This window comes from Alternaria ventricosa (genome assembly GCF_023758065.1).
Source record: "Alternaria ventricosa strain BMP 2768 chromosome Unknown scaffold_8, whole genome shotgun sequence".
Lineage (NCBI taxonomy): Eukaryota > Fungi > Ascomycota > Dothideomycetes > Pleosporales > Pleosporaceae > Alternaria > Alternaria ventricosa.
The window spans coordinates 747911-760011 of record NW_026055688.1 but is presented as its reverse complement, the minus strand read 5'-3'; the positions used below and the strand labels follow the sequence as shown (position 1 = coordinate 760011).

The 12101-nt window shown below is 52.7% G+C and overlaps 5 protein-coding genes across 5 annotated transcripts; 3 read left to right on the top strand and 2 right to left on the bottom strand.

Moving 5' to 3' along the window:
• Positions 1-266: 266 nt before the first annotated feature.
• Positions 267-3736, bottom strand: J4E93_005486 (uncharacterized protein; the record flags this gene model as incomplete). Its single annotated transcript, XM_049343407.1, has 6 exons — positions 267-979; positions 1034-1442; positions 1500-2016; positions 2226-2637; positions 2824-3494; positions 3618-3736. 6 exons carry the CDS (start codon positions 3734-3736, stop codon positions 267-269), a joined length of 2841 nt encoding a protein of 946 aa, XP_049199500.1.
• A 2031-nt stretch (positions 3737-5767) lies between these two features.
• On the top strand, positions 5768-6473 carry J4E93_005485 (uncharacterized protein; the record flags this gene model as incomplete). The annotated part of the gene is made up of 2 exons (XM_049343406.1): positions 5768-5901; positions 5948-6473. 2 exons carry the CDS (start codon positions 5768-5770, stop codon positions 6471-6473), a joined length of 660 nt encoding a protein of 219 aa, XP_049199499.1.
• Positions 6474-6959: 486 nt separating this feature from the next.
• J4E93_005484 (uncharacterized protein) lies at positions 6960-7659 on the top strand (the record flags this gene model as incomplete). Its single annotated transcript, XM_049343405.1, has 2 exons — positions 6960-7294; positions 7350-7659. 2 exons carry the CDS (start codon positions 6960-6962, stop codon positions 7657-7659), a joined length of 645 nt encoding a protein of 214 aa, XP_049199498.1.
• A 600-nt stretch (positions 7660-8259) lies between these two features.
• On the top strand, positions 8260-9133 carry J4E93_005483 (uncharacterized protein; the record flags this gene model as incomplete). The annotated part of the gene is made up of 3 exons (XM_049343404.1): positions 8260-8427; positions 8478-8810; positions 8918-9133. The coding sequence occupies 3 exons, from the start codon at positions 8260-8262 to the stop codon at positions 9131-9133; spliced, it is 717 nt and encodes a 238-aa protein (XP_049199497.1).
• A 443-nt stretch (positions 9134-9576) lies between these two features.
• J4E93_005482 (uncharacterized protein) lies at positions 9577-11031 on the bottom strand (the record flags this gene model as incomplete). The annotated part of the gene is made up of 4 exons (XM_049343403.1): positions 9577-10340; positions 10391-10475; positions 10525-10640; positions 10689-11031. The coding sequence occupies 4 exons, from the start codon at positions 11029-11031 to the stop codon at positions 9577-9579; spliced, it is 1308 nt and encodes a 435-aa protein (XP_049199496.1).
• Between the last annotated feature and the right edge of the window lie 1070 nt (positions 11032-12101).

The following is a 12101-nucleotide window of genomic DNA, read 5'->3' as shown; positions in this document are numbered from 1 at the left end:
TGGAACATGGGACCATGACGAGGGTTTAGGTAGGTAGACGAAAGTGGCAATGAGAATGATGGAAAGGGATGTTGGGGGTAAAGCAAGGGATATGCGATGTAATTATGACCATTAGATCTATATGTCTGCGTCAACCATGACTGCAAAAAGCGAAGGCATTTTACCCCAAGTGTACGCCAACATTCCAAAGCGTGAAGAAACCAAAGAATTTTTTCACCAAGCGGAAAGAGCATTGTGACCAAATAATAATCCGAAAACCATCAGCTTCATACCTGGTTAAGACCCATATCCATATCGGTATCCAAATCCATAGCAAAGTCCATGTCATCCCAGGGCATCGCATCAGTACCCTCAACACCCGCCATACCAACACCAGTAGCCGTAACAGGAATAGTAGAGTCAAAGTCCGCGCTGCTCGTTGGGTTCTGGAAATCCTCTGGCAGTTGATCCCACGATGGGAACTGGAAGTCGTCGACAGTAGGCCCACCCGCAGTCAAACCGTCAACCGTGGGCTGTTCGCTAGCGCTGGATGTGAACGGCATCAGATGCGCAGTCGAATCATCGAGCCAGTACCTCCTCTTCGGTAACCCAGCAGTCTTAATCGAGAAGCCGATCTCGCCTTGCTCGCCGCGACAAGTACCGGCTCCTGTGCACGCGAGTTCTGAGATGGGCTCACAGAAACCTAGTAAGTTGTCTGCGCTCGAAGTAGTCGTGATGGGAGCGTACGACGCTGGTGAGGTAGGCGATCCGGTCAGTCCCGGTACGCTGTATGGCGTTTGGCGGCCTGAGGAAAGTTGTCGCGCATGTCCTTGGACGGCGCCTACAGAGCCGGACAAGGCGAACTCGTAAGATAGAGCGCGCAACGGGTCGTTCTGGGACATTGAAGTGCAGGCGAAATTGTTCATGTTGAAGCTCGAATCTAACGCGGAGCCGTAGTTGATGCCGAGATCTTCAAAGATTTCGTGTTCGCTGTTGATGTCTGTTCTCGGGTCAGCAATTGCTCTGGAGGCATACCGGAACGGGGTTTACATACTCTTGATTGGAGTTTGACAGTTGATGCCGTGTGCTTTCTTGAATAGGTTCAGCCACTCAGGGTTATCGGCAGATGTCTGGTTCCACGGATCGTCGTCATCGTAGAGGATCCGACGGGACTCCGCTTGCAATACCTCGTCAGTCAAGTTCCCGGTACCGTGCTTCGCGATATGCTCTCGTGCGAAGCGGCCCAATTGTAGTGTGAGGATCTCCCAGCAGGTTGCGTTCGGGTTGTCAACGGGTGACTTGGAAGGAGAATAGTCTTTGGGTGTCGTCAAGACGATGGGTCCAATAGTGGAGGGATCAGTGCCAGGTTGGTATGCTGCAGACAGGTTGTTCGTGTAGTCGATGTCATCAACGTTGGGTAAAAGGTACTCAAGGTCCTTACTATCAACGGACAGATTAAGCTGCTGTTGAGAAGTCAGCCTATTGTGCGCAGTCCACATGTTCGCCGCGGTGGTACGTACCTTGAGGCTCGCGGTGTTAGATGCTGAGAATGGAAACGGCGATTTGCTTTCGTTGGCGATGAGATAAGGTGGCATCGCATTCGTGACGTGAATAGCGACATGGGGGTCTAAGCCCCTGCATCCCTTCCAGTTCTTCATGTGTGCACCGTTGCGGAACTCTTTCGCTAAATGGTCGAGGCGATCTTGCCACTTGTCAAAGTTCATCCCGCAAAAGCCGCAACGAGATTTGATGTATTGGGCTTCAGACTTCCATGTATCCATACTGGAGATCATCTTGCAACCGTGCATGAGTCGTAAGTGTTGTCGAAGATGGTCTTTCCGGTAGAAGGTTCGGGACTCTGGGCCCTTTTCGTAACAGGCGGAGTGGTTATGCGTGGCCAGATGCTCTTTGCTGGGGTCTAGCTCATCGCAGTATACGCATCTGGGCTTTCCGGTAGTTTTGTCTGCAACAATCTCGCCCAAGGGTGCACATAACCACTTCTCCAGTGACAAGTGAAGACTCTTCTCATGCCGTGACCTGTAATCTGTCAGCTTGTTGTTTTCTGTTACATATGACGTCCGCATGGTGTTCCAAGTGTAGCGACCGAGCAAAGGAAAGGCCACAAGACGATCATGTCGGATGGTGAGAGGACTACGACACGTCCAAAGAGGCCTTGAATCGATGTTGTAGAAACTCGTAGGCTTCAGAGTGGCCGTTGCATCGCGAGAATACAGGAACAAACTCACCAATCGTATTTGGACTTGAATGTATCAGTGCAGAAAGTGCACTGGAAGATACGTTGCCCTTCGTCAGGACCGGCCTTTGGCGCCCGGGTGGGTATGCGACGACGCCTTCGCCTCTCTTTAGACTTCAAGCTGTTCAACGAACCGAGAGAGTGACGTGAACCGTGCGAGTAGGCTGAGTTGTGAGATCCAAAGGAGCCAGAAGACACGTTGGTAGGCCGGGTCTCCAGGGAGGAGATAGAGGGTGCTCTGAATACAGAGAAGCTTCCGGTGCTATCGTTGGATATATCCTTGCGATAGCTGCTACTTGAGCTCTCTGTTTGCGGCAGGTCGAAAGTCTCAACAGCGTGTGCGATAGCGTTCATCGGCGCAGGTTCGTTCTCAGGAGGAGAGTGCTTCCATCGTTCGAACGGATCTGTCGAGAGTTAACCGAAACATTCCTGCTGCTGAAGCACCGGCATTTGAGCCATGGTGCTAGTGTCTGGGTTTCTGTTCTTATCTTCTGGACGCCTGTCATCCACACGGAAAGTCATGAACTTCCCGGTGGATGACGAAGCCAGAGTTTTGTGCGATCGTGTGAAACCAGACTCGGAATACGTACTCATGCTTTCCCATGTCTTGCCTGCTGGGATATTGATAGCTTCTGTTGATGGTCGAAGACTCGGCGAAGCGCTTCGCTTGGGTCTCGCCTTCTGCCTTCGCCTTGTATTCGCCATCCAGTTCGAGATTTGACCGACCGATAGGCCAGTCTGCTGCTTCAAGGTTTCCTTCTCTTCGTCAGTCGGGTATGGGTGTTCGATGTGCATGAGCATCCAGTCTTTGAGCACCTTCACAGCCGCTCGTGGAAAGCGAGCAGCTGCGGCGCCCTTCTTGGGACCTTCGTCATCCTCTTTTCCATCTTCGATCGGACCAAGATGACCCAGCGAACGCATCTGCTTCTTGCCAGTAAGCCCACCGACATGTCGAATGTCGTTCTCTGCCACGACGTCTAAGGTGTCCAGTGCAGTCCTCTGACGCATACCTGGCATCCGTTCAGGGTTGCTGAAGCTGCATGGTCGAAACAGAGCGTTGCATGGCGAACATCCGGGTCGCTTGGAGCCATCGGCGTTGAAGATAAAGCATTCGAGAGATTTCGATCGACAGTACTCGCAAGGCTGAACAGCCTTTTGATAAGTTGGGAGCCAGCTGCTAAAGTTCGTATTGAAGTCTGCACTTGCGGGTTGAGTACTGGCGGAGTTGTCCAGCTCTCCAGATTCATCATCCAGTAAACAGCTAGTTGGTGTCAGAACCATGCACGCAGAGCTTGGCAAATGTGCAACGCTGTCCTTGCTATCCTGCAAGTATACAAGTTTGAGATCGGAGTATGTGACCGGACAGGATACATGAGGCACTCACTTCTGGGGTAGTGACGTCTCAGACACGCCGAAAGAAGCTTCTTGCGACACATTGGGCATGCCTGTTTCTCCGAAATCGACAAAGTCGGCCATATCAAAGGCTGCACTAGGCGTCGCCATGATGGTCGCGCGTGGTCCGGCTTGCAAGATCAATCAATCGTATTGGTTCGTGCCAATGGCTCGTGAGGGGGAAGAAGACAAATGCGCGCCCTCCGTACGGATTTGACAATAAGGCGCAAGATGTCGTTGCGGAAGTATGGATGCTAAGTATGACTGCTGGCTTGGACTCATCTTTAGGACCATGCCAAAGAAAGCACTGCACACTTTCTACAGACGCTAAACCGTATTCTGAAGGATGTCGAGTTGAAGGGCGCAGTCCGTGCGCGTGCAGGATACAGATTAGCCAGTCTTGAGCGGCCTAGTCATCCGATAGAGAACGCGTTCGTACCGCTGAGTCATTAGCATGGCGTTGCGTTGCTGGACAATCGATGCGCAGGCCGAGGACAATATACTGGTCGGAGAGTGTGTAGAGCTTGATAAAGGTCAACATTCTCTCGACGTTTCTTACATAGTCTTGAGAACGTTGAAAACGCTGCGACAGTCCAACATTACAGAGACGCAAATATTACCGGGCTATTGAACCCCAGCAAAGCTGAAGCTGACATACCCCACATCGGTTCTGCGCGATGCGCGAACCTGGCGGAAGTCATCCTCTAGCTCTTGTGGCCAGTTTGCAATTGGCCGTCGAGAATCTAGAAGATAGCAGACCGTTTGGGCGCACTGCATGTTGGAATGGGGTGCCGCTCCAGGCTCGGAAGACTTTGCGGAGGATGCGAAATCGGCAACCGTAGCCGTCACGTATCGAAATATGCACGCCATAAAGCAAGCGGTCAACTGGCACCGTTCATCGGAGGTTTGCGAAGGTCGGCGAAAAATTGATAGCCGGGACCGAAGGATTGGCGGTTGTTCGGGAGGACTTGACCCGTCCAGTACACGGAAGCTGTCATCTTAAAAAGGGCTCAGGCGGTAGAACGTGATAATAGTTGTGGACTGACGTCCACAGAAGCGCATTGAGTTTCTCGTTGTTCTCACGGCGGATGAAAGAAGCTAGCTTTGGTAAGAGTGACGCGTGACGTCATGAAGCCTGCCGTGTTAGGGAGGCGCCTACAGAACATAACAACAGAACATCTCCCAGGCTTAGTGGCCGACAAACGTATTGAAGTCGCTCTTTTTCTTTGAAACTGTACGTGAATTCTGGAGAAATCTTCTCACTCACATCAAGGTACGGGTATTCCGCGCACAGGTTTCTCCATGCCCTAGGTCACTCAGCCTACCTCTCGTGCCAAAAACTCCAACAGATACGGAGCATCAGCCGCCTATGGATCAGACAAAGATCGGAACGAGCTGAGGTCAGAATTGACGGTGAGTCGATATCGCTTGTTGTTAACCAGCTCGAGCAAATCGCGAACAGCGAATACATGACGCCCTGAAGCACCTAATCATTCGTCTCACGTTGCTTTTCAGGTACCACAATGATGCATATCACTCATATGTCACGTCTCTGATAGCTTTGGATACGGAGCACACCTGCGCTGGTCCTGATCGGACAGCATCGAGGGGTCGGACAAGGCTTGAAGCGAAGGCGGGGTAACCTGATGCGAAGATCGAGTACTGACATGTGCCACGCAGACTTACTCACGATCAAGGCTGTCCTCCATCACCATAAGACGGTGAAGCATAGTACTCGACATGTGCCTAGCTTCCGATGGACTCCTCGGACTCTGGACTGTTAGATGTAGACAGCCTTGGCGTAGCGCGAGGTTGGGTGTCGAGCGGACCTTAGCGATTCTGCCAACTCATAACGCATCCGCAAGTTCGTCCAATACATCAATCCGCCCATAAGCTGCCCGAAGCTAGCCAGTCCCCGTCACTGGCATCCACATTGCTCGTCATGTAACATGTCACTTGTCACCGCCTGTGCCTGATTACCCAAGCGCGAGCATCCGCCTAGGGCTTGTTTTAAACCGACGACACTCCATACCGCAGCCTCACTCTGCCTCCGCAGCGAGCTCCGAGGCAGCTTCTTAACGTGTACGGCCCACTCTGGACCGACGATGATTAGCAGTGGCTCACCAACTTGCTACCCACGAAATGGATGCAGCTCCCAACTGTGCCATCTGCAATGCGCCGCCGTATCCTGAATGCTCCTGCGAATCGGAGCGGCTACAAATAGCCGTCAAGCAGGCTGAGGCGCGTGCTATGGAAGATCGCATGGCTGAGATACGGTATGATCCATACACGCTCCTTGCAGTTTGTGCTGACAATGTGTAGAGACTGGGTAATCAACAATGCTCGTCAGCACATCCTCAACGCATTCGAAAGATTGACCTCGACACGCAAGCAGGCGCATTCCTCATACCTAGCCTCCCTCCCGAACTACGAAGTCTACATGCGATACTCGGGGCACCCGCCGATACACCCCATGTACGTTGCGACGCTGCAGACACAGATCGCAGAGGCGCACGCGGAACTCAAGCGCGGCATCGACGCTGACTGGCGCGCATCGGTACTGCGATACCCAGAAGTGCTGGACTACTTCTACAGCCTTGTCGAGCTCAGACTGCCGGACGATCGCTCTCGAGAAGTGGTTGAGCCACCCTTCGCCGCGGCAGGCTACGCGGATGTTGGATACGGGGTCAAGCAGAAGAAGAAGAAGCGACGAGAGAGGGAGGGATCAGTGCCGCAGCAACATATGGCTCTCAGAGTGATGCGTGGGGTACCACCTCCTGCAGTGCCGACTCCGCCAATCCACCACAACGGATCGTATCCCCGGCCGCCAGATCCCTACGGCTACTAAATTATTCGACACATGCCTTCTACTTATTACAAACATACTGCAGCATGTAATGGCGCTGTTGAATTTGGTCGCGTTTCTGGTATTGCGACCGCTCTATATTCACAAGCGAAATCAAGCATAGCGAGGAGTGTTCGTTCATAGGAGTTTCATTTGCAGCGGGTACTATCAGATCTTCAACATGTACCTGAACCTAAATCTACTCCTATAGTCTACACGAATACAATCAAAGTTCGATGATTCTTCAGTATGATGTTGGGCGAAGCCGTTACGATAGCTGATAGCGCTACGTAAGTCCGTGCACCCAAGGTTGCGAAAGTCGCGACTTGAGCTTGTGGAAATCCTTAGACACATCACCACCCACCTAATCACAGAAATTCCGTACAGTACCACGCGACTCCCCGAACAAAACAACAGCCGCCTCATTCTGAACAACCGAACAACACATTTACGCGATCGCGAAGAGCCTAGTTGAACGCATCGCCCATCATGAGCGGAAAAGCAGGCGCATACGGAACGTCTGGCGGCGGCGACACAGACTTCAGGAAAACATGGGATCGCGACGAGATGGCGCAGCGGGCGAAGGATAGGGAGGCAAAAGATCGCGAAGAGGGCAAAGAGCGATATGAGGCAAAGCTGGCGGGCAAGACATACAGGCGGAGGGCGTCCACACCTGATGATCTGAAGCAGACCGAGGCCAGATCAGAGCGCATAGACTGGAGCAAGATGATCGGAAAGCAAACCCTCACATCAGCAGCAGCCGCTGTTGGTAAGAGGGGACGCGGTGCGGGCGCATACTGTCAAGCCTGCGACCTTACATTCAAGTACGTATTTACTGTCGCAAACCTGTAATCTATGGACTATACTAACAGCTACCAGGGACAACATCCAGTACGTCGAGCATCTGAACAGCAAGCAGCATTTGGTCGCAACGGGCCAGTCGGGCGAGGTCCACCGCGCGACAGTCCACGAAGTACGGGAACGACTACGATATCTCAAGCGCAAACGGGACGAGGACAAGTTTATGGAGGTGACAGATCTGGACGCGAGATTGGCCATGACCAAGGAGCAACTGGAGAAGGATGCCGAGGAGAAGAGGCGGCTGCGCAATGAGAAGCGCAGAGCGAAGAAGAAGACGGACGCGACCGCTATGGAGTGGAAGGTCGAGGGTGATGGCATCATCCGCTGAATACTATGGGGTCTCGATCCTCATACTACACTTTGGCACGGAGACCGATCAATGCGCATATGGAGGGTCTGCTATAAGCCTCCGTCGGGCTGGTCACTTGGGACGCTCATGCTCCATCGTCTTCGGAGCTTGTAAGAAACCGCCCTGCCCAGCCCTGGCGAAGCGCATGCATCACTAGACACAGTTGTCTTCCGCCGATCTTGCGGACCTTTCATGTTAAGATTCGGGCATGACGCAACGTTGTCTTCCGCCGAGCTTTCGCTCATCAGGCATCCGACCTCTCATGACACGGAGCTCCGGGCGAAAAGGTTCGGGGGTTAGGCGCACGACATCGCGGACGGCATACCCCACATATCGGCATGCATCGCCCCTCCCAGCACGCCGGGCGTAATACATCAACCTGCTGATTTCTAATCTCAACACCGAGTTGCGAGATTAACCATAGCACCATAAATGAACATCATTCTTCTCAAAAGCGCTTCTTAGTCCTGCATCAGTTAAGCTTCACACTTCGCGTTTCTAGCTAGTCGTATTCCCCCCGCATTCTCAGCCGCATCACCCTAGTGTTGACATCATCTTCGATATCCTACATCAAACGCTATGGCTCAAGTCAATGGAAATACGCCCAAGATTACGCTTTACACTAATCATCGCTGTCCTTGGGCGCACCGAGCTCATATTGTGTTGAAGGAGTTGGGTCTTCCGTATGAGGAGGTTATTATTGATTTGGGTAAACCGAGGGAGCCGTGGTATCTTGATATCAACCCTGTAAGCCCAAGCTTTCTTTCAAGTGATGGAGTAATACTAACACCAACAAGCGCGGCCTCGTTCCCGCGATCAACTTCAATGGCGAAATCATCACAGAGTCCGGCGTCGTCGCAACCTTCCTGGCAGATGCGTACCCCTCACATGTTCTCCCCGCGTCCGGTACCCCAGAAGCAGCTCTGACCCGGGCGAGAATCAGCTTTTTCGTCGATACCTGGTTTAGCAAGGCGGGAAGCTTCTTCTACAAGATCCTGATGTGTGACTCCAAGGAGGAGCAGGCGAAGATGAGTCAGGAATTCGTGGATGTTGTAACCAAGGAGATCGAGCCGCTACTCAAGGACGCGAAGCCATTCTTTGGTGGTAGCCGGAAGGTTACGTTAGCTGAGGTAAGTGCATTAGAGGGGGAGCAGTCTAGGCCACGAGCAGATACAGTTCTGAGGCAAAGGCGCATTCCTCCCTTCAAAGGACTACGGGCGATGCTAACAAATTGCAGGCTCTGACAGCACCTTTCATCATTCGCACATATGCCATGGCTAAGCACGAGTTGCTACCCAAATCCGTCATCTCTGGCCTCGACGCACTGCCCAACTTCTCTAAGTGGGCCGCAGAGGTCAACAAGCAGGAGAGTGTGACGTACATTTGGGACGAAGAGGCGGTCATCGATGGGACAAGGAAGAGGATTGAGAGCCAGAAGGCAGCTTCCAAATGAGCTCACACGATAGTAATACATAAGACACGGGATGACCATAGCAAGATTGTAATTACGCACAAAAGATACAGCTATCTACCTATCTACACTTTTGAGTATGATGTTTGCCAGACCGCTGGTATTGCTTATGCAGCGCTACTTGCCTGATGGTATGTGTTTATTTTCTGGTGAATATCACAAACAAAAAACAACGCCGAAGAGCGACACCGAAGCGCCATTAGCGCGCCTTGAAAATGAAAAAGCCTAGCTATATGCAAATCGCTTAACGAGTGCGCCTTGATATCTTTGAAATGAAGAAGCCAGGCTGGATGCAAGATGCTTAACGAGTGTACCGACGATGCGCGCTGGAAAAGCTACGAGACGTCATGGGCTGACGGAAAGGGAAAGCACCACCGGCGGTATTTTAGTCATCGATATCGCGAGGAAGGTGGGGAACACCGCTCCTAGAACCTCGAACCACAACGCGTCCGCTTCGTCGGTGGCATCGTCTTCTCTACAGTGCAAAGCGACAACAACATCTCCGCCGCCCTGACATCATCGCGTGTATGGTCGTCGTCGCCACCGGACACATCCGAGCCGTGCGCGCTGTCCACCGTGGTGGCTGTCTCGGGACGAGTGACGCGGTCGTCGTAAGAGACTTTCGAATGTGTCCGCTTCGCTCGAAAGCCTTCAACTTGGTATTCGTATGGAGCCGCCGTTGGCGTGAGTAGCCCCGGAGGCGCCTGGAAGTTGAAAGGCGAGCCCAACAGAGGAGTGCCGACTGTGCGTGGCGACCATGGAGATTGCGACCGGTTGATGGGCGTGAACTGAGTGCGAGGAGACACTTCAGGTGAGCAGAGATACTTTCCATGCCGGCTAGTGTCCGTCCCATACCCGCTCTCGATATCAGTCGGTCGCGCGCGCCGTTGCATGACCAGCTTCTCTTTACGCAAGGGTGGCTCGCAGTGCATCTTCGGTGTCTCGATCCGCGACGATGCGTCAGGCTTGGGAACAGCATACGCCGCACCAAGCTTTGCGAAACGAACCGTCTCTTGCGCGCAGAACTGCACAATGGTCGGGTCAATGAGGAATTTCGCAAAGCATGGGTCCTTCGGATGCAGACACTCGGAGGGAAAGTCGTTGCCGAATACCGGGGTGAGTGCCCATCGAATGTCGTAGCAGAATGTCGCTGCTATGGCTTTGGCTGCATGGTATGGCATCCAATAGCCTACAAGAAGTCAGTACCCATCTCTGATGACAGCTACCACAAAAACTGACCTTGGCAGACTAGAGCCCCACCGGTGATACTGTAGCTAATATCTTTCAGTCCGGGGTTCTCTCTCAACGCCTTGGCCGGTATCGTCTGTACTAGTTAGTCTTTTCTTCATCTAGTGGGCTACTCAGCAACCTACCTTTGAATACTTCAACGACTTGAAGAAAGGCGTCATGCGAACGAGGCCGACGTTGTAGTCCCAGACAACGGTGTACTCTTTTTCGTCATCTGGTCTCTTGTACGTGTACTGGAACACTAATCCCAAGTCAGAATCAAGCAAGCAGGAGGGTGAACAGAACGTACTTTCAAAAGCTTCGCGTCCAGTCTTTTCATGAAAGGCCTTCTTGTCGCTGTTGTACGGGATGTGCCTTACACCTTTCCTGGATATCTCTCCCAAAGGATAGACTTGAAACCGGCGATGCTGGTGCAATAGCTCATGGTCTTCACCGGCCTCGTGCGGTGGGAAGTTGACATTACCGACGGTTCTGTTACCCTCTGAAAAGATGGGAGCGTCCTTTGGAATCTTTTGTCGTCTTGGCTCTGACACTGCGGCCACTGGATACGGAGCTGGCGTCGGCGAGTTCGAACTGCGGTGGTCGTCGCGGCCACCGCAGATAGGGTTCAGCATTTGCGATATCTTCATCATCAGGATACCTTGCGAACCTTCCGGTTGCTGAGACGAAGACTGTTGGTGCAGGTACTTTTCGAAAGGTACCGGTACTTGGCAGGAACGGTGGACTTGGAGACGCAAAGACCAGGTGGAAAAGCGAGACTAAGCTGCCGTGAAACGAAAGATCGACTTGGAGTGGAGAGGGTTTGGGTGGCAGCGACGAGATGAAGAGGCTGACGTCTTGTTCGTTTGCGAAATGCTCACGAGGACGAAATGAGCACCCTATACCTCCGGCCAGTAAGGACGTGGACCGGAGACTACCAGACGCTTGCGACAAATCTTCTTGCAGTTAGCAGACCGCACCAGATACAACTGACTGTCATTGCGACGTACGTGATAAGTTCGACTGAAGAGGACCCGAGCGACGACGCGCTTGATGGAGTAGATGATGGCGAGGAGACGTGCGCTACACGTCGGTGATGACCCAATACGACAGCAGTGGCTCCGCCCAACAAACGGAATGATCCCGTGGCGATTGGATGGACCTCGTGTGGTGTCCAACGGATACTTTGCTCGGCTATCGCAACAGTACCAGTCGACTAGTCACTTTGACAGCCAAGTCAGCAAGTGTCAAGAAGAGGCGATCATACAAATGCTGTCGACCAAGATGAGATGCAAGCCTTACCAAAGAGTAGGGAAACGAACCAGGTTATCTTCTCGGGAGAGCTTTCGGCTAATGTCACTAAGGAGGACGGTATCCTGGAGCAAGGTACTTGTGCTGTACACGGCTTCTTAACGGGTCAACTCAGGACTTCACTTCGGCCCGCTAGTTGCTCAGTCCTGGCGACGCACCTCGCCAAAGCTTGTCCAAGCGCCTTGCAGACTACGTCCGGTGTGTAAGTGGACCAGCGTCCACACTACATGGCTTGCCAGGTTACGGCGTGGTGGATCCAATCATTGGACCAAACGGCCGTTGCCGAAAGCAAGTGCTGGGATCTGAACAATGCGATAGTGAAAGAGGGATCGAGGGTATAGCGTCGTACGGCATCAAACACAACATCCGCCCTGAACCCTGCATCTACACCAGGACATACATGAGTTCCTTT